Raw genomic sequence first — 27961 nt, forward strand, 5'->3', positions numbered from 1 at the left:
TATTTTTTTCTCCAAGATAATTTTTTTAATTCATGATTCTTTGAATGAATAGAAACAGCATTTATTTGAAATATAAATCTTTTGTATCATTATAAATGTCTTTACTGCGACTTAATTTAACGTGTCCTTGTTCAAAATTAGGAATTTAAATTTTGAAGGGTTGTGTGTGTGTGTGTGTGTGTGTGTATATATATATGTATATATGTACATTCTCCATATTTAAGTGATTTTTTTTTTTTTTTTTAAACAAGCAAGTTAACAAAGCAGGATTCTTTATTTGAAAATGTTTATCATTTTTCACATTGCAAGAAGAGACAGACAAGCTTTGTGGCCCCAGTAGCTCATGTAATATTCATGAGATGTTTCCAGGGACGACTTCAGGTGAAAAGATGCTTAACTCACCCCACACACACTCCCACACACACAAACACACTCCTGCACATTTACATATCCATCTGTTTAGCAAACATCCCACTATATTTTTAACCTTGCTTTGACATAAATCAGCAGCATTTTACTTTGGAAATCACCCTCTTATCTTCCCCAAGTTCTGCTGTACACACACACACATTCACAAGCAGGTTCAACAGGGCTTAATTTCTATTGGAAAAGCTGGATCTGGATCAGGAATTGGGCTGCAAACACTGACCATTTTTGGAGGGCCTTAAATCAGTGTAATTAACTTTTATTTAACCGTCTTTGATGTCAGCAGCCTTAACATTCCTAAGATCAAAATGAACATGACAATTGTGAGCGTGATCAGTCACAAGACATCTTTTGTTATTATCTGAAACTAAGTTTTAACTGTATAAAAAAAATGCACAGTTAGTGTCCCAAACCTGCCAGATCCATCACCAATAACGTATTCCATTATGTCTTAATGGACCTTTTTCACATATGCACTTCCAGAGTTATCAACACTGTAAAACTAGCAAGTTTTTTTTTTTTTACTATTTTCATGAACATTTATAACACTATACTTTGCATTTTTTGACCTCTGCATTAAAGTTTTAGGTGAAAATTTTCATTTAATTAAATGTGGTAACTGATGTTTCTTTATTACCTGAAATTTCTGAGTGAAAATTGTTACTAAGTAAACTTTTTGAGGAAGTGATGACAAATGTTTCATTAATTAAATTATTAAGAACAGACAACGATTAAAATTATTTTTGTTGAATGAATGTCTGATTAATAATAAATTCTTAATTTTGGAAAATAAAAATCAATTTCAGAGTAAAAAAAGTTTCAAAAAGTTTTTTGAGGGAGTGATGACAAATTTGACATATTTCTATTTTCTGACCAGCGTAATTGATTATGATTTTGATAGGATTTTGTTGATATTATATATGAATAGATATTTATTCCTCTTTTTTTGAAGTCATAGAAATGCTTTTCTTCTACTGAAGCTAATGGGAACCCAAAAATAATATTCACAACTATAGTTGTGAGTTTATGGTGACTGTTTCTAAGAACCACAGAAATGTGAAGCGGGTCCATTGACAAATGAAGCCCTGCTGAGCTGTAACACCAACAGCTGGAAACAGGTAGAGATCTAGACATCTAAAGCACTAAAATCAACAACAGATAGACTTAAAGTGCAAAACAGCAGAGAAATACAACTTTTAATTTCCCCCATTATTAACATCTCTGTGTTCCCAAACTCACCTTAAATTTACAAATCAATCTTGTACTCTAAGCAATGATAATGATGAATCATGGTGTTTCCATACAGAAAGAACAAAAATAAAAATCAAATCTCCACCAATACATTTATAGCTTAACGTCAGTGTGTCACATGTAAATGATGATGCATAGTTACCTGGTTCGTTTTTTGTCTTTAAATTATTGCGATATCGCGCATTGGATCTTAGTATGGGGAGATGGAGGGGTTAATGATCCGATCCCCCAGAGGTCATAGTTCAAAGGTCAATAAGGGGCAAACAGTACAGGCGTGTGAGCAGTCCTAATTGGCCCCGGTGCAGGGCGGAGCAGCGCGGCAGGGAGGGACTGAGTCTGAAAGAGGGCGGGGTTATGGCAGGCACGCAGCGGGAAGGCGGAGCCAATGGCGGCGGCTGCAACAGCGACAGCTGCCAGGTGTGACGGCATTATCCTGGTGGTCAGCGGTGGACACAGGTCTTTACCTGCTGGCATCTTCACCTGATGGACAGAGGACAGGTTTTTAAATATTTTGTTAATTAATTTTTTTAACTAGTAAAATATAAAAATTATAATATATAATAATATATTAAAACTCTTCAACATGATTCATATTTGTGACCCTGGAGCACAAAACCAGCCTCAAGTCCCTGGGGTATATTTGTAGCAAAATTATAGATTTTTCTTTTATGGCAAAAATCATTAGGATATTAAGTAAAGATCATGTTCCATGAAGATATTTTGTAAATTTCAATATATATCAAAACGTGATTAGTAATATACATTGTTAAGAACCGCTTCTCAATATCATTAACTCGTCGTTATCTTTAGGTCACGTCCCAAAACCATTCAAGCTGGCGGTTATCAAGCCTCTTATTAAGAAACCAAAACTAGATCCTAGTGTACTGGCAAATTATAGGCCTATTTCAAATCTTCCATTTATGTCTAAAATTTTAGAAAAAGTTGTGTATGCTCAATTGAGCACCTTCCTGCATAAAAATGATCTGTATGAAGAATTTCAGTCAGGTTTCAGGCCCCACCATAGCACAGAAACTGCACTTGTTAAAATTACAAATGACCTGCTTCTTGCGTCAGATCAAGGCTGCATCTCATTTCTAGTTTTACTTGATCTTAGTGCTGCGTTCGACACCATAGATCATGACATACTCATAGATTGATTACAAAACTATACAGGTATTCAAGGGCAGGCTCTGAGATGGTTTAGATCCTACCTGCCTGATCGCTACCATTTTGTTTACTTAAATGGGGTGTCATCTCATTTATCATCAGTAAAATATGGAGTGCCACAAGGATCCGTCCTAGGTCCCCTTCTATTTTCAATATACATGTTGCCCCTGGGTAATATTATTAGAAAATACGGAATTAGCTTCCACTGTTATGCTGATGATACTCAGCTATATATCTCAACGAGACCAAATTAAACTTCCCAATTATCTAAGCTAACAGAGTGTGTTAAAAATGTAAAAGATTGGAAGACAAATATTTTTCTCCAATTAAATTCGGATAAGAGAGAGATATTAATTATTGGACCAAAAAACACTACACAGAATCTTGTAGGTTACAATCTGCAACTAGACGGATGTACTGTTATTTCCTCTACAGTCAGAAATCTGGGTGTTATATTGGACAGCAATTTGTCTTTTGAAAATCATATTTCCAATGTTACAAAAACGGCATTCTTCCATCTTAGAAACATTGCCAAGCTACGAAACATGTTGTCTGTTTCTGATGCAGAAAAGCTAGTTCATGCATTTATGACCTCTAGACTGGACTATTGTAATGCACTTCTAGGTGGTTGTCCTGCTTCTTCAATAAACAAGCTACAGGTAGTCCAAAATGCAGCAGCTAGAGTCCTTACCAGGTCAAGAAAATATGATCATATTACCCCAATTTTACAGTCTCTGCACTGGCTACCTATTAAGTTCCGTATCAGTTACAAATTATCATTACTTACCTATAAGGCCCTAAATGGTTTAGCTCCTGCGTACCTAACTAGCCTTCTACCACGCTACAACCCATCACGCACCCTAAGGTCACAAAACGCTGCACTTTTGGTAGTTCCTAGGATAGCAAAGTCCCCTAAAGGAGGTAGAGCTTTTTCACATTTGGCTCCCAAACTCTGGAATAGCCTTCCTGATAATGTTCGGGGTTCAGACACACTCTCTCTGTTTAAATCTAGATTAAAAACACATCTCTTTCGCCAAGCATACGAATAATGTATCTTTTAAATTGTGAGTGTAGTTGCATCTGATCAAATGTGCATTTTTATTCATTAGCTTAAACTAATTAATTAGGTTAAACTAATTTTACTTTGTTGGATCAGCAGCTATGCTAATGATGTCTCTATTTTGTTTCTATGTTTTGCCACGGGATTTACACAAGCTCCAGTCTGGATCCAGAACACCTGAGAAGAGATGATGCTGACCCTCAGAGGACCCCAGATGATCCTAACCTTGAATCAACAAACAGAACTAACAATTATTGCTACATGTGTGACTGCATCATATAATTACTATTAATTAATAATATTGATAGTTCATCATCTAGCTGACTACGTCTTGTATTATTATTATTTTTTATTTTTTCTAAAATCCTGTCAAACGTGCACAAACTACTAGCTACTACTAAATATTGTAGAAACATAATTTTCTGTAAAGTTGCTTTGTAACGATTTGTATTGTAAAAAGCGCTATACAAATAAACTTGAATTGAATTGAATTGAATTGAATTGAACTTCATTTAAACAACTTTAAAGGCGATTTTCTAAATATTTAGATTTTTTTGCACCCTCAGATTCCAGATTTTCAAATAATTTTATCTTGACAAAATAGTGTCAGATCCTAACAAACCATACATCAATGGAAAGATTATATATTCAGCATGTATAAATCATTTTTTTTGATATTTACACTTCAGACTGGTTTTGTGGTACAGGGTCAGAAGATATATATATATATATATATATATATATATATAGATAGATAGATAGATAGATAGATAGATAGATAGATAGATAGATAGATAGATAGATAGATAGATAGATAGATAGATATAGATATAGATATAGATATATAGATATATAGATATATATATATATATATATATATATAATGTGTGTGTGTATATATACAAATTTCTGACCCTGGACCACAAAACCAAAATGTATTTTATTTAATTTTAATATACACACAGTATATATATATATATATTATTTTAAGAATTTATTGTGTTTAATTTTAATATACACACAGTATGTATATTTATGTATATATATATATATATATATATATATATATATATATATATATATATATATATATATATATATATATATATCCTCTTTGACAAAATTACAAGTCATTTTTTTTATTTAAAAAATATTACTATTAAAGAAATAATTAAATTCTAAGATTTGGAGAAAAAAAAACTTAAATAATGATAAATGCAAAAAAATAAAAAAATATATACACACACACACACCAGTATAATAATTGTAATAATAACAATAAAAAAAAATCTAAATTATTGTATATGTTCATTAAATGCAATTGCACCATACATATTTAATGTTGTTTTTCACATAAATAAATTCCATAATAATTTTCATTTCTTATTTCATTATTAACAATTAAAAAATACAAATAATACCTATAAATATAAAAGAAAAGGAAAGAAGGATATGCACACAAAAATAAAGGCCAAAGCTCATAGTAGATGTATTTCATCAAGTCTGCAAGTACAAACAAAGTAGCACTGATTTAGGATTGAACTCAAAAAACATTTTGTACTTGGTACTTTCTTTGTACTAATTTCGTGGCCTTGATGGAATAAGTGAGCATCGGCCTATGTTTGTGTGTGCAGATTAAATTTCATTAGTAAAATCTGTAGTCAAATGGGTATCGCAGTTAAACCCTACAATGCTATGCAATCATATGTTATGTGATTCCAGCGATAGCTCACTATGTTGATGTTGATCCAGACCCATATGTGGTTGTTTGTTTCCGTGGAACACCAAACAGTTTCAATAAAACAACGGTTCATAGTGACCGCAAGCACCACAACAGTTGTCCACATGACTCATGCATGCGCTAACTTCCAGGTCATATGACAGGTTTTGTTTGAGGTACAGATATTCAAATCACTCACTGAAAATCTTTCACAGTGAGCTTGACAGATGTGGTCACTATCAGCTGTTGTTGCATGGAACAAAGCGGAAACAATATCAGCGTGAAGGTTTGGAACGACCCAAGGGTGAGTAAACAATGACAGCATTTTCTTTTTTGGGAAAACTATCGCTTTAATAAACGGTCTGGATATGTATAATTCATCAGGATGTGTTATTCGAGAAGTGTTCATCAAAACATAATGGTTTCCTTCGTCTCAGAATTAACTTTCCCTGCTGACATACAAAAAAAAAAAATCACAGGAAAAAGTTACATTTTAATAATATATTCAAATATTAACCAGATATGTTAAATTGTAATAATGTTTCACAATAGTACTGACTTTTTTTATATACTGTACATTAAACATTTAAAGATCATACGACCCTATAATAATTTTTTTTACAATTATTTAATATACAGTATATAAAAATAAATATTATACACTAATGAAGTCCTGGTATTCATTATTTCCACTGCACCGTTTTCCACTCTGAATTGTGTCACATCGTGAATGTTAAATGTATTGTGAAATCATTTCATGTTGTTGTTATTAAATATGGCATTACTCCATCATGCAACATCTGATTTTGAAATATTCTGGGCTGACCCCATCATTTCTGTACCACTTGCAACACGAAACAGAACTGCCTTTATTGTTTCCATTTGTGTTGAAATGAACAAGACTGCTAAATCAGTTTTCTCTCCATTTATTTTCATTTTGTTTTCTTTGTTAAGGACACAGGGACCTACTGTCTGTTTGGTGGCTCCTCTTTGGGTTTTGGTGTAAGGACTGTACTTGGGTTTGGCTGGTTTCCCCGCAGCTCTGTCTTTATGGCGTCTGCTGCTGATATGCTGATGATACAAACACAGAACGTGACACAGATGTGATGAGCTGACAAACACAGTTTACAGATTCTATAACAGCATTTAATGCTGTAATGAACTTTTCATACCAAATTAGAATACAGTTTGCACTCCAGATTATTTGACGCAAGCATTTATAGCTAAACAAATCACAGAATATTCAATCCTTTATTATTTACTTAGACTGAATGATGTTGAATGTATGATCTATCTATCTATCTATCTATCTATCTATCTATCTATCTATCTATCTATCAATTTTACCATTTTATCATGATGCAACATGTCATGGTGTTGTTTATCTGAGGCGTTATCTTCCGAACTTTAAGACCTGCCAAGGACCAGATCTTTTTTTTTTTTTTACATGTCCTGATACAGGAATTTAATGTCCTAACTTTTCACATGACTGTATATGTGTATATATATATATATATATATAATAATAATTTATAAAAAATAATAATATCAACAATAACAACAACAAATAAAAGCAATTAATACTTATTGTAAACTTTTGTTTATTACAAGGAATTTCACGCATTTTCTTCAAAAAGCTATTTTTCTACTTTTTAATCTTTCCATGGTTTAACCTCTGCTTTAAAGCATGTACTGTACATCAAAAATAGCTAATTATTTCTATTATTCTAGTTTATATTTCACTAAAATCTTGAAACCTTACAAACCTTAAACTCCTCCAGTAGAGTGAAAACACTAGGGTTACTTTATAAATGAAATCTTACATGTAAAATCTGTAGTCAAATGAGATCTTTACACTATTTGACTGAAATCCATGCAGCGATGCTTTTGATGCTGCCACATCATGCTACAGTCACCTGCTTGAGCTGCGTCTCTGAATTGACGTGCACGTCGCAGGTTTCACAGTGAAATGTCTTGTTCTGCAGGCCTGTGTCTGCTTTAGTGGGGGCAGTCAGCTTGCTCTTCAGCCCGGCCCTGGGGAACGATTTGATGGAGCCGATCCCACTCCGAGCCTCCAGCATGGTTTTGTGTTTGGTGCCTGAGGAACAAAACATGGCAGGTTCAAAACATGTATCATCTTAATGATATGCATTCGCCAGGGAAAATAAAACTGTAAGGGCTGGAAATGGTCTTTAGTGCTGATGCATCACATTTCAAATTCAATTACTGTAAATGTATAAGAACTAGGAATAAAAGAGACGTGTGACTGAACTTATGGTTCTCATTGATCTTGAACTAAAGGTCTTTGCTTTAATACTTGAAAAAAAAACCTTTTATACAGATCAGCTGGATCAAATAGCGAAGGAAAAGCAGCTTCTGTGACCCACAGCTTTGGTTTCAGTATTTTTATGATTCATTTTCTCCATAAGCGTATTGTATTTTTCCATGTATTCCATGTATTTCCATATTTTCTCCATGTATTTTTAAAAAATCATTCAAAAGTTCCAAACCATGAACCAAATCAAGCAGCTCCACATCACAACATTTATCTGTTTCAGAACAGGCAGTCAGTTAGATTTCTAATGCTTTTAAAAGAGGTTTCTTCCATTCACCAATGCTCCATTTATTTGACCAAAACACAGTTATAATGTTAAATATTTATGCAATTTAAAATAACTGCTTCCAATTTGAATACATTTTAAAATGTAATTTATTTCTGTGATGTGCAGCTTTATTTTTAGCATCATTCCTCCAGTCTTCAGTGTCACATGATCTTCAGAAATCAGAATAATATGCTGCTCAAGAAACATTTCTGCTTCAAATTTCTTTGTAAAAAAAAACATGATTTTCAGGATTCTCAGATGAATAGAAAGTTCAAATGAACAGTATCTATTTGAAACAGAAATCTTTTGTAACATGAATGTTTTTTACTGCAACATTTAATCAATTGAATGCATCCTTGCTGAATGAAAAACATTAATTTCTTGAAAAAAAAAATACAGATGACAAAATTCGGTAACACTTTAGTCCATTAGTTAATGTTAGTTAACTACTTCAATTAACATGATCTAATCAAGAACAATCCTTCTACAGCATTTATTAATCTTAGTTGATATTAATTTCAACATTTACTAATGCATTATTCAAATCAAAATTGAACATTGTTTGTTCATGTTAATTAATAAATTAACTAACATTAACTAATGGACCATTATTCTAAAGTGTTTCCCAAAATCGTGTGTTGTAGTTTGTGTTGCTAATTATCATGTTGATGTAATTAGTCTGAAAAATTTCCTCACAACCCAACTTGCCAAAAATCATAACCGAGGAGCAGTATCTTGCTTGATATTTTAGTAGTACTTTTTTTTTTTTTTTTTTTTACATTTTTTGACTCAATTTTTCACAATGAAATTTTTCACAATGACAAGATCACTTGAGTTACTTATTGCTTTTCTAAAACTGCAGAGCAACAACGACATGATAAAAGGCAATTTTTAAAGGCTATTTTACTTCAGTTCTGTTGTCTTGCATTTGTCAGAGTAAGACCTGATCCTGTTCAGTTCAGAAAAGCCTCAGTGCAGATGCTCTGAGAAGCTGCTCACCACTGTTATGCGCGTCTAGCTGTGACGCAGAGTTGACGGCCACCTTACAGAGGGAGCAGTAGAGCAGACGCAGTGCTTTCTCATCCTCTGTCTCTGGACTGACAGCGGGGTCGTTCTCCTCCGGTTCAGGCGGGCTGGGCGTGATGGACCGGCCGTCCTCTCCTCCTGACACTGAGGTAGACTCTGGCTCTGTGGGCTCCACGCTGGGGCCGGACCCCAGGGCAGAAGAGGGTGATGAAGGGGCCACAGGTGCTCCAGGACTCCCACCTGTAAAAGACAAATGACCTGTTGGTAAGTGTGATAGCACTTCAGTGTTTATACCACAGCAGATCTAGTTTAAAATAACAGTTTTAGGGTTATCATTGCATGTCCTTTGTTTTGATCTCAAGTGTTTCATAATGTGAAGCTGTTCTTGCACTGATGCCAAACTCATCATTCATATATTATAAATACTTGTTTGGTTTCCATTCATCAAGGTCCAAATATAAAGAGAAAATAATTGAATTTAAGTACCCTTCATTTTTAATGTTCTTAATTGAATAGATTATACAAAGATGTATTATACGGAAAGATTAATCAAAAACTCTGTTGCTCAATTTCCAGCATAAATAACCCCACACATGCACACACACACAAAACTAAAAACAAATAATTATTAGTTCATATTAATTAATAAAATATCAAAATAATATAATAAAATAATTTATTACAATCTAACAAGCAAACAATAACTTATCATTTATTATGAATAACCATTTAGATTGTATATATCGATTCTAAATATAAAGAGAAAATGATTTAGACTATTGAAAGAAAAACATTTTTGAATGTTATTAATTTATTATTAAAATCAAGAGCTTTTCATTTTTATAGTCTTTAATTAAACGGACTATGCAATATAAAATCTAGTTCAAACTTAAAAAAAAATAGAACAACAAAATCAAATGCAAAAATGAAATTATTACACAATTAAATAAAGTGTAATTAAATAAATATTTGATAAACAGGTGCCTATTTTTCTAACTGAAGCACTGCACTGAATGGTACTGAGGTGCAAATACAAGTCAGATTTTTCTAATTATACACACATTACATCGTCCACTGGATGGATGAGTATTGGATTGTGTTTTGGTTGAATAAATGTGCAGCAGGCACACATAAACACAAACCCTGATGCCACTGATGACTTGTCGACCTCTAAAATCTCCTTCATTGCCATTGCCAATAATACATGAGCACATTATTCCATCAAACAGCACTTTCGCGTTCTGGCTGTGAGTCTTTCCCCAAGTGTTGGACTTGCTTTTATTTGAAAACTTCCTTTATTTGTGCTGGAAAATAACTGTGTCAAATATCAAGATCGATGGCGCCACACGCCAGAAGCACCTAATGTGGTCGACTTTGAAATTAATTGCACTGAATGAGATAAACTGCCACTGATTTTCCACAGATGAGGTCTGCTTTTGGCAGGAGACTCTGATCAATGTCTGAGGGGTCTGAACTCTTTGTACAGTAATAACACAGAGGCTCTCTTCATTTCAGACCCTGGGGACTCAATCGATACTGAATTATGTCGTTCAATTTTGGTGACCCGTTAAGTAGAGTCTCTTATTTATCCCAGAGCTCCTCTTTGGATCATCTGTAATAGAAAAAGAGGCATGGATGCCACCGAACGTCTCGCTCAAACTAAGCCCAGTTAGTTAACCCTAGGGCTTCAACAAACGGTTATTTTGAAAATCAATCAATCTAATGATTTTCAGAATGAATAATAAGCAAAATATTGCACTGATTAATAAGTAAACTTTAGACTGACGTGCACGTCTCCAAAAATCTAACAGCGCATCAATTCTACGTGGACCACAAGCTCTGTGATTGGTCCACTAGAATCCCTCCCTCCGTATGTACTTGAGTTTTGTGTGCATTTTTTGCAATTTAATATATTTTAATGTAACAACTTTTTATATAAAATAAAATAATTTCATTTATTAAACTACACAGCATTATACATCACTTTGTTTTCCGCGTCAAACAATGATGATCTGCCGTGGTACAAGTCCTTGTGGAAATGGAAAGAATGCCATCTTCTCCTGTTCTGTTGTTGTCTAATTTTGCAGTTTTAAATAATGATTTAATGATTTGATATTTATTTGCCGCCATCTCCGACAATCCGCTTCTTCTTCGGCTTTTGTCGTGGTACTGCGGGCTACACCAGCAACATGCGCGTGGACACTGCAGACTAGTGGTCTGCATGTGTACTGCATGTTGACGCGGACAACCACGAAGAAGTATAAAAGAAAACTTGTGCTACAGCGCACTTACATTAGGTCATATGAGATCAAAGACTATTCAACCACACAATTAAATTTTTTTTTTGTGAATAGTGTCGATAATTTTGCCTAATCGTTTCAGCCCTAGTTAACCCTAACTCCACCAATATAGCCCTAAACATAGCCCAGAATCCTTCATCCATGTTGAAGGGCTCACCAGCTGGCTAAAGGAGATTAGCTTGTTGAGCCGTGGAGTGGAGAGCCAGCGCAGATGGCAAAAAGAGCCATTTCTCTCCCACCAGAGAAGCATCATTGACCATGGCGGCTCGGCACAGAGAACTTCATTTACACTCCAGTTTCTATTTAATCTGCAGCAGCAGCTGCACGGACACTTCAGTCGAGCTTGACCAGTGTGAGTAAGAGCCGGGAACTCAACTAGAAACAACAGGAAACCAAAAGAGTTCTTCTCAAAGCTCTACAGGTGAGGGTTTGGACAGGAAAAAAGTAACAACCGTTATAACAATCCACGTCAACCAGTAAGACAACTAACTCGGTCTATTACAACACTTACTTACTTACAAATTGCAAGCCCAATCTGTTACAAATCACATCATGAAAATTGAAGTCAGCAATGTAATATTCTGACTACTTTTGGATTATTTTTAGATTGCTTTTGACTTGTTTACAGATACATGCATGTTTGTTATATAGATAGCTAATAATGAAATCTTAAAAATGAAAACTTAAAACGAGTCAATTATTTTAAAATAAAAAAATAAAGTGCATAAAAACCCTAATTCGAAATATTGATATAAATTATTTTAAAATAAAAAAATAAAGTGCATGAACACCCTAATTCGAAATATTTATATCAAATAATATACAGTATATCAAAGTCTTCCAGGTTTTAAATATAGGATCTTATTTGTTAACATTAGTTAATGCATTAATGTACTCTAACAATGAGCAATATATTTTTACATTTATTAACCACTGCTAATGTTCAAAGTCAATTGGTAACTTTTTAACTTTTTTTTTTTTTTTTTTCTCTGTGAAAAATGTATTAGTAGGTCAACTAATGTAGTTAACTAATGTTACCAAATGAAATTATCATTTCACTTTTATATTTTCAGTTTTCATAGTTTTTAATTGTGCTTTTTATTAGTTTTTGTTTTGATTTAGATTTTTCTATTATAGCTTTAGTTTATTTTTAGAAGTTTTAGAACTTTATTTTGGTTTTAGAACTTTATTTAGTTCTAATGTTAATGTACATTAACATTCAGTTTTACATTTTTAAATGCACGTTTTCATCTAATATTTATTTCCTATCTGGTAGTAATTCTCTTCAACTACTGGTTTAGTGAGCACACATTCAGTGCAAAGATGTGTGCGAAGAAGCACATCATCTGGAAAAAATTATGTCCTATTTTAAGTAGGATGCTGAATCACAGGCAATTTCACCAATTATGAATCACATTCCACTAAATGATTCCAGTTCCCTAATGACTCCATTAATGATTCTTTTATTACTTTTGAGGAAAACCCTCAAATAAATAGATCTGATTATATAATAAACAAACACAACATAACATTTCAAACAAGAACTAATTCGTCTTTTTGGCTGAGTCATTAAAAACAACCGGTTCAAAAGAGTCATTTGTTTATGAATCAGATTACACGGGCTCTGCAGTATGTTCTTTACTGTGTGCAACTGATGAGGATAATGCAAATAATAAAGACTAGATCTACAGCAGCACTGTTCTTCATAATCTTAACAAATCTTATCTTTGCTGCAAGAACATTATGTGGTTACATGTATTTTCTGAAAAGACCACGCAATTTAGATAATGTTTCCATCCAGCTTTTCTCTTTTGACGACAGATAAAGAGTAAATGAGGTGAGCGGCGGCGCTGACCTGAACATTAGCCTTATTTTCCTCTAACATCATGAGGCTCGGATCATAAGCGGCCAACTCTACAGGAAGTCTGGCACATCCCAAACTACGACGTGTGATCAATTCGAGCAGCATTTGTGTGTGAAAATAAGTCATTAAAGGGTAATTTGTGAGAGTACAGGCTGCTTTGATTGTCTGTCAGTGTGCTGGTGATCTATAGACTCTGCTGTGACCTGTGAGTCAAACGAAGGAGGAACACAGAGAGAGAACATCAGAGAAGAAAAAAGACGAAGAGATCAATGTTTCCTCATTAATGACCGGAATGGCCTTGATCAATCTGCTCTATCAAGGTGCTGAAGCTGGCAGAACAGATCTGGGTCAATCAGTCTAGTTCATTTTTATGTCACCAATCATATTTTCCGAAGCCCTAAAATACATGGAAAGACACTTTTTGGAAAAACTGATTGTCCCTGCATTTCTTCACAAAATATAACAGTTCTTTTTATAAAAATGTAAAATGCAATGACATTCATACAATTGTGGCTAAAGAGCCTTAATACACTTTTGCCTTAAAGACTGACTTATATAAACACTCTAAAATATCATCTTATTTGATAAAATTGTTTATTATATTGCCATTTGAAAAGATTATATATATATATATATATATATATATATATATATATATATACACGCACAGTGAACACACTTATGTGTGTTCACAGTGTGTGTGTGTGTGTGTGTTCACTGCTCTGTGTGTGTGCACTTTGAAATGCAGAGCACGAATTCTGAGTATGGGTCACCATACTTGGCTGAATGTCACTTCACTTCAGTTCATTAACTGAAAAAATTAATTAAGAAAAAAAACTTGCCATTTTCATTTAGTTTAACTTACTTGGGGATGGTTTCCCAGATAGGGATTAGATTAAGCCAGGACTAGGGCTTTGTTAAATTAGGGCATTTAAGTAGTTTTTACAAATGCACCTTTACAAAAAGCATCACCTGGGTGCATTTTAAGACCAAAAAATGACACTGATGTATTTTAATGTCAGTGCAGGCTGTTTTCAGTTTAGACAGCTCTAACATTTATTTTAGTCTAGGACTAGTCTTAAACCTTGTTCGCTAATCCGCCCCTTGATGTACTAAAATAACTCAAACTGAAATAAAACATAAAAAGTATATGGAAATATATTTAGAAACAATTATATAAAATGCTATTATTAGTTTTAGAATTTAGAATTTCACAAAAATAAATATTACATTCTGTCCAATAAAATTACAGAAATTAGATTGAAATTAACATAACTTTTCAAAATATTAATCTTTAAGATATGTTTGCTTGTTTGTTTTTTGTTTTTTGATAATTAAATGATACCAATAATTAAACAATATATATTTAATTTTCTCAAGGAACCCAATAAAGAATGATGTACAGTACAGACCAAAAGTTTGGAAACATTACTATTTTTAATGTTTTTGAAAGAAGTTTCTTCTGCTCATCAAGCCTGCATTTATTTGATCAAAAATACAGTAAAATTACTATTATGATATATTATTACAATTTAAAATAATTGTTTTTAAATTTATTATACTTTAAATTATCATTTATTTCTGTGATGCAAAGCTGAGTTTTTAGGATCATTATCACATGATCCTTTAGAAATTATTCTAATATGATGATTCATTATTAAAGTTGGAAACAGTTCTGCTGCTTAATATTTTTCAGAACATGTGATACTTTTTTAGGATACTTTGATGAATAAAAAGTAAAAAGAAAAAAAAGAAGCTATGTTTTTAAAATATAAATATTTTGTAATAACAATATACACAACTGGTCAGTAATTTGGGGTCAGTAATTTTTTTTCTTTCTTTTTTTTAAATAAAACCTATACTTTTATTCAGCAAGGATGTGTTAAATTGATAAAAAGTGATAGTAAAGAACATATATTATTAGAAAATATATTATTAGAATATATATTATTAGAATTTCTTTTTATTTTGAATAAATGCAGTTCTTTTTAACCTTTTATTGATCAAATATATTAGACCGCAGAACTGTTTCCAACACTCATAATAAATCAGAATATTAGAATGATTTCTAAATGATCATGTGATAGACTGGATGTTACATGTGACATTGAAGGCTGGAGGAATGATGCTGAAAATTCAGCTTTGCATCACAGGAATAAATTTTTTTTTTAAGTATATTCAAATAGAAAACTATTATTTTAAGTTCTAATAATATTTCACAATATTACTGTTTTTTCTGTATTTTTGATCAAATAAATGCAGGCTTGATGAGCAGAAGAAACTTCTTTCAAAAACATTAAAAATAGTAATGTTTCCAAACTTTTGGTCTGTACTGTATAACCCAAAGAACGAGACCCTCTCGTTCCATCAGCTCCTCTCCAGTCCCACCGATGTGCCTAAACGCTCTGCCAATCTCTGCTCTTTAATTACGGGGGCAGTAATAAGCGCACGTCTCCATAATCCTTCCACCCTCGTTATTATACCAACTAATCAGAAAGTTCCCTTGAGTTCTGATTACATTTTCACCATGATGCTGGAATAAGGCCTCTAATTATAATGATTACACCCCATTATGAATCACACTGACTTGTGAAATCAGTCCCCGAGGGCCGCACGTTCCTGGCAGACCTCTGTTTTTTATTAATTGCCCCAAATATCTCATTTAGAAATTCTCCATATTTTATAGAGAGTAATAGCTGTTGTGAAACACCGGTGAGGAGGTCATTTGTGCTGCTGCCATAACGCCACGACACGACACGACAGCTTTTTACTGACAGCCAATCAGTCTGTCCACACTGGGACTGGATTCAGAACAATGATCAAAAAAAGATGTATATCATTTCCATCAATTATTATTTTACATATGCATTTGTTTGCATGTGATTGTTTGTTTCTGCTTCTTCTTCACCATGTTTTGATTCCTGAGATTCTGTACTCTTTCAGAAGATGTGTAATAGTGCCTCCTACCGTAAAACAGTGAAAACACAGGAAGCCAGACAATTCCCTCATTGGTGGAGAAAGAGTTAAATTGATAAAAAAAGTGACAGTAAAGACTTCTATATAAAATAAACACTGTTCTTTTGAACTTTCTATTCATCAAATATTCCTGAAAAATTACATTATGGTTTTTACAACAATATGAATAAACCAGCATATTAGAATGATTTCTGAAGGACTGAAATAATGATGCTGAAAATTCAGCTTTACATCACATGACTAAATTACATCTGACAATATATTCAAATAGAAACTACTTCCTTTAAATGGCAATAATATTTTACTATTTTACTGTATTTTTAGTCAAATAAATGCAGCCTTGGTGAGCAGAAGAGACTTCAAGCTGATTTTCATCATCATCATCATCTCTAGCAGGCTGTAAGTGTGTGTTTGTAAGGCTTTTTTCCAGTTCAGTGCCTGATGAAAGGCTGAGCGCTGCAGACAGAGAAGATGCTGGGAAAGGATATCAGGTTTGGTGATGACTGAACAGTTGGAGTTTGCAAATCTCTCTTCTCAAAATAAAATTGTATTGCTCTTTCTCAAATCTATTGGATTCCTCTGTGTATTTTTCCTCCCTATAACTTTCTCCTATCTTAGTTTTTTATACTATTCATACAGACTGTAAGGTAGTCCTTACTTGTGCAGTTTTGTTTGGTGATGCAGAAATTACACACTTCACCTTTAACTATCAACTCTGTCTCAGATGTTTCTGATAAAATGCCTCAAGGGGAATAAAAATGAAAGCAAATGAGTCATGAAGTAAGAGTATAAAACTATGAAATGAATGCGGAGAGCAACTCAGATCATTTGATGAAAAATGTTTATGTTTATGTTAAGTTTTCCGACTTTTGATCTTGGCAAATCTGAACCAGGGTTAATGTAGTTAGCAAAAACTAAAGTCAAAGTAGAGAAAACTGACAGATATTTGTTCTTGTTTTCTCAGAAAACAAGACGTCATCTCTTCGTTTTGCATGTATGTTGATTTAAGGATGTTTTTGTATTGGAAATAAATTTGTATTGGAATAGGAAAACAAGATAAAAATCATGAAGATATTCATTTTTAGTAATGCATGCACCCTCTTTTTCAAGATTTTAAGACTTTCTATCCTTTTTTAAGACTTGCAGAAGCCCTGTTTCTCAACCATACTAAATCTGAACACAGTCAAAGGCTCTTTTCTGAAACGGACACATGTAAGATCCCTGGGCTCTTTTTCTCACGAGAAAGATCTGAGCATCATCAGATTTGCAGGTGATATTTCAAGCAGCGTGTGGTTTTAGAGACCAGAGAGGACCATCCAGGTCCATAATGCAGCCCTGAAAAACGTGAAAGCGTCTCCTCTTTTCTCTTCCCTGACTTGTGCTTTCTGCCCGCATTGTGCAGCTGTCTGAGCTGGCGTCCTTCCTCTGACAATCTGCTCTTATAGCTAATATCAGGGTACATTTCCTGTGGCACTGGACTGGAACAGAGAGATGAGGGTGTCTCTGTCACAAACACACACACACACACACACACACACACACACCGTCCTCATCTACAGCAGCTCTCTCTCTCTCTCTGCCCTCTGCACGTCTCGGGCATCACATCAAAGGACCGTACTCTCTCTCTCTGCCTCAGATAGCACACATTTGTGCTGCTGCTGTCTCACTGATTAGATGTCATTTTCAGCTCTTACAATTTCTTACTTTTGTTCCATTTTATATTTGTACACGTCTGTGGCATGGCTACATCTGGAGCTGCTTTAGTGTATTTTTCTAGCCTCAAATGTTTTAGATGCACCAGGGAAAAGTAAGTAATCCAGCTTTTACGTTCAATAATGGTTCACTAACTCATTATTTCTACAAAGTTACTACTACTAAACTGTAAATCCCTTTTCCTGGAACAAAATGTAGATGTAAACAAAACAAGCCCTTCTGCCTGCATGAAGTTTTGTCTTTTGTTGCTTCCCAAAGTTTTAAACTATTCATTTTTTTCGAAGTATTAAGTAAAAATACATATGTAATAATTTAATATGTATGTTTGTGTAAATGTTTAATAAAATAACAATGTAAATATTTCTTATAAATAATATAAAATATTTATATATACTGCGTAATTTTATATTTTATATATATATATATATATGTGTGTGTGTGTGTGTGTGTGTGTGAGCATAAATATTATATGCTATACTACTACTATTCATATACAGTAATATATTTATATATACTTTATGATATTTTATAAATAATAAATTAAACATTATTTAGTCAAACCAAAAATTAATCAGACACCAAATATATTTTTTTATAGTTTTTTTTTTAGTTTTTTTTTTTGTGGGTGCAGGACACTATAGTTCATTTATGTAAGTAAGAATAGCAAAATAAAATAAACTGGGTTTAAATTTAATTTCTTTTATACAGTGGACTACCAGTAAAATGTATAAAAAATTTGGGGCCATCATTATTTAGACCTAACCAAGTGTTTTTTTCTTTAATTGCTACTGCGAACTTTTTACACCACAGACTGAAAAAATGAAGCATTGCAAAATTAGCAAAATACATATTATTATAATTTTATTTATAGTATCTGTATTTATATAGCATAAAAAATGATAAATACGAATAAACTGATATTGGTTATTTTACAATATTCACATTTTGATCCTTATAGTGAAAACTTAAAATTGATTATTAAAAGTTAATTAAATATTTTTTTTTTTTGCATATATTGCAAGTTCCGAAGAAATTTCCATACTGAAGTTTAGTATGACCTTCACAGATAAGCCCCAAGCTAAGAAATTCCCTAAGAATGCTGTGACATCGAGGTGGAAGATGACAAATACCTGCAAAGTATGTAGTCAAATGCACACATATTCTCTTCCCACACATTTTTCAGTTCCCAGCCCTGACAAATGACTGTTATTTAATAAGAGAAAAAAAAGAAAACCTTGAATTTAACACATTAAACAGCCACTCCAAAAGAGCAGACTAACTTGCGCGCTGCTATCTGCTCTCTGAAGCCACCCTATTAGTGTCTGAGCTTCTGCTATTCATTACATGCAGCAAATAAACTCTAGATAATGCAGCTTTCAGCCGCCCCCACAATTCATCTCTCTGACATCTATGCACATTAATATTCATTACTGAGTGGCATTTTGACAAACAAATGCCTAGCTCGCCACAAACACTGGGAAGGGGAGAGAAGCGGCCGGGTGTGATGCTGTGTTCGGTAGGATGTGGCGTGATTTATCGGGAGGTTTCTGGCCTGCGTGATCATGTACTCAACTGGGTCACGGTGCCCTTCTTTATTCGCAGGCTTTATTAATGCAAACAATACACTGGCTCGATTAGTTTTCTGATAAAGGCAGAGGTAGGTCACCGATCCGTGCGTTTCCATTCCAAAGATACAAAGGGGGGAATTGACTAAAATGAATTGCACCCACTCACGACAGCACAATTTATTTGCATGTGATGCATGTGTTGTTTTAGCACCATTCGCTAAAAAGATATTATGCAAATTGCACAGCACAAATGTACACAAAAGACCTGTGGTATTTGCGATGTGCATGGTGCAAAATCTAATTTTGAGAACTAAAGATTTCAGGATGCAGCACACTGTCACGATCTAACATACTTAATGCGAATGCACAGCATCACTCCACAAAAGCACCTGCTTTATGAATAAGGTGCAATCAATAATGAGTCTCATTTACATAGAAGGTGGCTTGTTTGCATGGGAAAGAATAAAAATTGCTTAATTTAAATGCAGCATATTCTTATTTAAGTGCATTTAGTGCGTGGTTAACCTGGATTTCCATGTAGTCAAAAAGATGATGCATATAGTCGCAATTAAATAAAGTACTGCAGAAGATAAAGCTGGACTTCCTCCCAGGAACAGTTCACCCAAAAATAAACATTTGCTTTGAATGTATTCTTCCTCAGGCCATCCAAGATGCAGATGAGTTTGTTTCTTCATCAGATTTGGTGAAATGTACTGTAGCATTGCATCACTTGCTCATCAATGGAACCTCTGTAGTGAATGGGTGCCGTCAGAGTCCAAACAGCTGATAAAAACATCACAGTAACCCACAAGTAAACCACACAACTCCAGTCCATCAGTTAACATCTGGAGAAGTGAAATGCTGTGTGTATGTAAGAAACAAATCCAACATTGAGACCTCAAATTGTTGCCTCTGGCTAAATTATGAATCCATAATCCATAACCAGGAGAGAAATAAACACAGATCAAGAAGTGTTTACAAGCAAAAACATCCATAAACAAATATGAGGGTGTATTTTGATGTGAGAGGAAAACAGGCTTTTTCACCGGAGGAAGTGTTATTATGGATCATGGACTAGTATTTTGACCAGAAACAATGGTTTGAAGTTTATTGATTTTTGATGGATTTGTTTCTTACAAACACACAGCTTTTGTCTTGACAGGATGTTAATTGATGGTCTGGAGTGCTGTGAAATACTGGTGGATTATTGTGATGTTTTTATCAGCTGTTTGGACTCTCATTCTGACAGCACCCATTCACTGCAGAGCAAGTGATGCAATGCTACATTTCTCAAATCTGATGGAGAAACAAACTCATCTACATCTTGGATGGCCTGAGGGTGAGTACATTCTAAGCAAATTTTGGGTGCACTATTCCTTTGAAAAAAAAATTGCAAAAAAAAAAAAAAGTTTAATCTACATTTATTTTGCAATTATATTTAGTTTTGTCTCTTGCAGTAAATTTTAAAATATATAAATAATATTTTTGACTCATTGACAAATAAATAAAAAACAGAAAAGGAGCCAGATGTGTTGCAAAATAATTGATACCAATAATTGTTTGCAGGAAAAATAAAATGTATTTAATTTACATGCATCAGGGTTCTTTTTTTTACACTGAAAGATTGCATGCAAAACCATTTAAACTGTTTAGTGAACTCACCCCAAAGTGTTGACAAGAACAGCTTTTGGTAATAGAAATGTGTTGTTATGAATTGCATAATGCACAGAGATCACAAACTGCTGACGTTAGTGCATTATTTGTGTTTATGTGTTGCATCTACAAGTCCACACAAACTGCATTTCCTCTGACTCATAGAGATGAGGCCCTGCTTTATAAGACAATAACGATTTGTGAAGGAGCGTCTCTCTGACTTCAGGCTACACTTTTGCCTTAAAATGCCTTAAAATGTTTGAGCACAAATAGACATTTTGATTAGGCGAGCTTGACTGCTGGGCCTAAACAAGCAGAACAAAAATATTGGTTCCAGAACAGGTTCCAGACTTGTGTTGAGTGCACCTAATTCCACAATGTGCTTACGTTCACAATTTTGTGCCATTAGACTCCAGCAACCTGATCCAGCTGTAATCCTGCAGAGAATACAGCCAACCCCTGGATCGCTAACAAACACACACAGGAGGATGCTGTTTGCTTTGGACCATCTGAAACAGCACTAAGAGTCATACTGGACCACCCAGGGGCGGATCTACCGGATCTACCCCTGCTGCCACCCCAGTTGGCAGAAACTAATTAAAAGTTATGGCCAATTTGAAAATTTACGAGCGTGAATCTCCAATGTCCGACTGCAGTGAATGCAGCAGCACGAGAGGACGCCAGAGCGGCAAGAGACTAGACAGTATGCAAGAGACTGATTTGTTTGGAAAACTTTCTCAGTGCGCGCGAAGCGAGGGAACCATGAGACAAAGAGGTAGGAAAGAGGTAAAAATGTATTATCTATCTATCAAGAAATTAAGCTTTAATGAAAGCACAGACTTTGAGATGATAAATAACTAACGTTACAGTGGTGTAGTCTACTACGTGATACATTACCGACTTTTAAAAAGCGCGAGGATACATAACAACTTCGTTTTGTGTCAGAACTTTCACACTTTCATTCATAAATTCACCCCGTCAGTGTTTGCAAAGCGGATTGAATCGCGGAAATCAGTCACAAATGGAACTTGCTGTATAAAGCAGAACGTAACGGAATTCGGCCATTTTTGAATGAATAAATCAAAACTAGAGCTGTACATTTAATCAAATCTCGATATGGACTATTGTCTGTGAATATTAAAGGTGTTCAGTACCGTCGCTCCCTACACGCAGAGTACGTAGTCTGCGTAGGGCACCAACTCCCAGAGGGGGCACCATCTACTGTCTATGGGCACCATCCCAGTTGCTCAAAAAAAAAAAAACTTTTATATGTTAAAAAACATTTTATACATTTTTAATATATATTAAAATAACTTATAAATCATTTAGGTAAAAACAAGGTCCGTTTATCACTTTCAGGCACATTCCTGTGTTTTTTTTCTTTTCTTTTTTTCAGGTTCCCTTACGAAAATTACCCATGGTTTTTACAATAACACCACAAATCATCCTTAGTTTTAATTTAAACTTGCCAAAACAATAACACCAAATTTTTCAAAAACAATATTATGTTTATTTATTTATTATTATTGTCAGCTAATAAAACCTATGCATATTCATATAACATCTAAGGCTAAATGTAGCTTTTGACTGGTTGAGTTAGATGGTGATTAACACTAAACAGTAGAAAATCAGTTGAGCCTCCCCAGCTGTAAATGTCATTGGCTGTTAAAGTCTTGTGTTTCTTATAATAAATTGACATATTGATAACACTAAACCTTTTATAATGCTCTTAATTACATGTCGATGCATACTGTATGCATTAGTGAGTGTGGTGGTGCTTATGGGCTATGGTCACTTATTCCTTATATGAATTGTTTCATATGAATATGAAGTACTGTACTAGTGCAAAAGCAATTACTGCATAACGCCTGCCTAGGCCTCAAATTATGGCCTTTAAGCCGATTCTTGGAACATTGTTCTTGTTTCCAGTTCAGAGAGCGATCTTTGTGACAGAAATAGGAGAGGAGGTCAACTCTTGTCCAGGGAAATTGATGAATGCTTCTTCTGTAGCACAAAACGGCAATAAATCGCAGAGCTCGCACAGATCCTTGCATTTTTGGGCGTGCTCTTTGCACGTGCAAAACTTGCCGATGATGGGTGTTCTGGGTGGTTTCTTAAGTCTTCATGATACGTTTTGTATTAAGAAACCCCTTTAGTTAACAAATCTTTCAGTTATAATATCAAGTGTACTATCGCCAGGGTTTTATTTTTGCAACTGACTGCTAGGCTTTACGTAAGGTTCAGTGTAAAACTGTGGTCACATTTATGGTTTCTCAGTGAAATTTTGTGAGTAAAATACAACAATTCCAGTGGCAATTTGTGCAAATGTTGAGATGCCAAAACAAACAACAAATGGTGCTAATATACACTAACAGTGAGCTGCAATACTAAAGAAAAAAGACAAATCATGATCTTAACCCTTATCTCCATACCAAAATCCCAGATGGCCAGAGAGTGATTTTCATCTTTTATGATCATTAAAATCAGTAAGTGAGTAAGTGAATGTTTTGCCATTTCATCTTTGAGAAAATTAATTTACTTGCAGTGTTTTTATTTTTAAATACATCTTTGTTTTCTTTCAAAACAAAACATTTATTTAGAGTTGAATTGTTTGCTAGCCAGCAGACTGGCTTTTGATGTTTTAATATTATTATCATTCATTTCATCCCATCCAGTTGAGCTTTCTTTCAGTTGAAAAGTTGTGTGAGAAACAGTAATTATGACCACATGTAATTTCTATGTATGTTTCTTCTAATACAGATTTATTTATTTTGCCTTTTTAATGTCTGCCCATCTTTATTTATTTATGTTACTTAGTTTTCTTCACATGCATTGTGTTTGCATTATTTTTTATTAACTATATAAATCATCATTTTGTATCTGAAGACAGCGGTTCTTTTGTTGATGTTGCATACAAAATTACTGCAACCACTGCAACAGCATTCCTACACTTGTGAAATTTCATAGAGCAAAATGTGACCACATATTTTTGCAATTTAGAAAAGAAAAAAAATTAATTTTATTTACATGCATTATGTCTACACTATTTCTTTATTAATTATAGAAATAAATTTGTCTTCAATAAGAAGCAGGGATTGCATGCAAAATTGCTGCAACAGCTTTCTTTCTCTTTCACTGAGCAAGAGTATATGTGATCACACCTATTTGCCATTTGATTGTCTGTCAAGTTTTGAAAAAAAGAAAAAAAATCTTTAGTTTCGTTTACATGCATTGTGTAATGTATTTTTTATTAACATTATAATTACTTTGTCTCTTACAAGACCGAGATTGCAAGCAAAATTTTCTTTCACCTGCAAAGTTTCTCTGAGCAACAGTAAATGTGACTACATCTTAAACCTTTCTTGCTATTCTATGATTGCTAATCTTAATAATTCCTTTTGAAATGATACAAAACACTCTCTGCTCTCTGTATCAAACATGTTTGTTAAGCACAGTCGAAGAATAGTTGTACACTAAATCTAACACTTAGGGTTGGGGATTTATTCAAGCAAGCATGAGCAGCAGTGACAGTGATGCTTATAAGCATAAGATAATGTCTCTTCTCTTACCTTGTCTGTCAGTGTTGCTGGCCGCTGTGGAGGGAGAGAGTCCTCTAGGCGGCTCCTTGTTGGTATTTTTGGTGACCAGGGAACTCTTGTGTTTGAGGCATTTCGGGGCGTCCAAGGATTTCATCTTCTTGGCGTGTTTGGTGCCTTTGTAGTGGGCCGATGCCTGGCTCTAGGAAACACAAAACAGGCCAACCCATGAAGGGGCCAGCCCGGACCAGGTGTTAGCAACAGCAGACAGAGCCGAAGGAGCCATGAGCAAGCAACCTGCTGGAAACACTGCTGCAATGTAGCATGATTATATTTTATGGATATCAAACCACACATCAGTGAGGGTGAAGGTGACATGACGCCCATCTTCAATGCAGCCCAGTAACACGGGGCTCTCAGTATGAAAAAGCCTGCTTGCTTGTTCACATTGTTCAGCATCTCTGTGCTTCAGCTGTATGTGTCGACTGTCTGGATCTGCTCCAAAAGCTAATGAGCTGCCTACATATGCCGCATTTTAAGGCACCGTAGGTGTGCAGCACCACGAAAAGGACATCTTTCCAATTTTTCTATGTGAAAAATGTGTAAATTTGGAGAAAGAAATTAAAAAGGTATGAATGCTAGTTAATAGAGATGAGAACCTGTTGTTTTTCAATATAAGATCAATTTTACTGCTTATGAAAACATCAAGAAAGTGAGTGGGTTTGGATAATAGCAATTATTTTTAAAAATATATTTATATATCTACATTTTTAATTATACACACACACACACAGAAAGTCATATTATAAAATATGTTATAATATATTTTATTAAATTTATATATATATATATATATATATATATATATATATATATATATATATATATATATATATATATAATATAAAGAATTATTAAAGAATAATAAATTATAAAAAACATTTTTAGCTTTGTTTGTAGCTGCGCTCATCAATCCCAACACAGGGTACCAACATATAACTAAACATGCATTCATGTATTAATTCAAATTAATAAGTATAAAGTTTAATATATTTTGTGAAACTAAATTTGACTGTTTTTACTCGAGCTTTCATTTGCAATATTCTAAGCCAGCATTGCATGTATTCTTCACAGAAAAGGCAATCCCAATATAGAAAAAATTTATATCACTGGAGCAGTTCAATACCAGCTTCTTCATTTTATGCCCATTCAATGTTTTATCTGCCAATAGTAATGTCTTCTATAAATCAATAAATATTGATTCCTTGCGATGAATTTGAAATGTGATTTAGCATAATTTAATTGCATCAGTCAAACGGCACAGTCTGTGAATAAGGTGCAACCAATAAAGAGCTTAATTTACATATAAAGGAGACGTGTTTGTGCAGCAAAGAATGACAATGACTTTAATTAAACATTCACAGTGTTAATTCGCTGCATTTAGTGCCTGCTTAAACTGGAATGATTAACTAATCAGCATATCATGTAATTAATTTGACTATCAATTTCCGCCGATTGACAGCGCTACTTCTGATTCATTCATTATTATGGCTTATATAATTAAATAGTTGACTATTTTACCCAATATTAATGTATCTTATGATTATTTATGTATTAAATTACAACCTCAGTAGCATATAATCGAGTCTCCTCACTGGAATCGCTTGATTATGGTGGTTTGATTTCAGTCAGGATTTTCCCTTAAAAGGCAGCTCCCTATGTAGACAGCAGACAGTTCACTAGGTTTTGGACTAGTCTCTTTGAGTGATGGTGTGGAATAAAGAGTCTGACAGAGAAGAAACGAATGGCCTCTCCCAGTCGTCCGTGCGTGAGGTTATTATCCCGTATGACACAGACCCATACATAAAACTTCCAGCTCATCGTCGCTGACCTGGTGGGAAACAAATCTTTTAATATCCACTGGCACAATGTAGGTAGCTTCAAATGCTCTGTGCCTTTTGCTTTCACCTTCAAACCAGATTTATTACGGCTCAACTGGACCGTGCCATTCGCAAAGTCTTTCAATTGCCCTTGTTTACCTCAGCGCTAACTCCTGGACGCCTGTCTGACATTGCTAGCAGCGGGGAGGATACTATCAAGAGACGGCAAAACACTTCTATGAATAAATAAGGCAGTCGTTGACATCACTGGTGCCAAAACAAGACGGACATATGAGTAACAAAGACAGATAGATGCAAGGGTCCAGAACTACATATTAAATAAATAAATAAATAAACTGTACATTAATGATGACATAAAAAAATGAAACTATATTCATAAGATCCAGAATAAAATGTTTGCCAGTAAATTTGAAAAATAAATAAATAAAATAACATAATAATACATTGAAAATACAATAAATACTTATAAAGAAAAAGTTAACTAAAGAGGAATAATAAAAATAGGTAATAAATATGAAATAACCACAAAAGCTACAATAATTATTTATTAAATAATTGTAAAATAAATAAATGAATAAGGCAGGCATGTTAGTATACACAAATGCTAAAGTCAAGAAATAACTTGGTGAGTAAAATAAATATTAGGGATGCACCGAAATGTAAACTCTGGGTTGAAATTGAACATTTCTGCATGCACTTGGCCAAAAAACGAAATGGAAAATGTTTTGTAATTATTATTTATTATTTTATTAAATAATATAAAGTTATTTTGTAAGACTTTTTGATTTAACTCAATTTTAATGATACCGAATTTAAAAAAGCCAATAAACTAAAAAAAAAAGTAGCAATAAGTATATTTAATTGAATATTTACATTTAAAAAAATTTAAATGATCTAACTATAAATCTGAATATATTTATATCTGGCCATTAAACTGTATTTTGCATAATGTTTTCATGGCAAGTAAGTTAGAAAAAAACTTCCAAATTCCGAACAACTATATTTTAATTTAATTTTAAAAATTAACAAAAAATTATTACTGGCTATAAACCACATTTTGCATTATTTTCTCCATAGCACACTGATGACATTCCATCTCCCATAGCATCATTTATGAGCTAGTCTATGTCTCTTGGTTAAAAAGCTGGTTTCCTGCCAAAGCTGATTTTGTTCCCTCACATTTGGTGTTTGGTGAGC

The 27961-nt window shown here is 33.8% G+C and overlaps 1 protein-coding gene across 6 annotated transcripts in view; it reads right to left on the reverse strand.

Moving 5' to 3' along the window:
- Window positions 1-1453: 1453 nt before the first annotated feature.
- The window catches only part of znf385d (zinc finger protein 385D), a 94160-nt gene continuing 67652 nt past the window's right edge, over window positions 1454-27961 (reverse strand). For 5 of the 6 annotated variants that reach the window (XM_059568529.1, XM_059568528.1, XM_059568525.1 and 2 more), the window contains 5 exons: window positions 24897-25065; window positions 9227-9493; window positions 7541-7722; window positions 6594-6695; window positions 1454-2157 (listed from right to left, as the gene is read on the reverse strand). In XM_059568529.1, the coding sequence (XP_059424512.1) occupies window positions 1927-2157; window positions 6594-6695; window positions 7541-7722; window positions 9227-9493; window positions 24897-25065 (951 nt within the window). In that variant the 3' untranslated portion in view covers window positions 1454-1926. The remainder of the gene's footprint in view (window positions 2158-6593; window positions 6696-7540; window positions 7723-9226; window positions 9494-24896; window positions 25066-27961) is intronic. The other variant, XR_009437722.1, reaches the window with a different exon arrangement.

The sequence above is a fragment of the Carassius carassius genome, chromosome 15 (assembly GCF_963082965.1).
Source record: "Carassius carassius chromosome 15, fCarCar2.1, whole genome shotgun sequence".
Taxonomy (NCBI): Eukaryota; Metazoa; Chordata; class Actinopteri; order Cypriniformes; family Cyprinidae; genus Carassius; species Carassius carassius.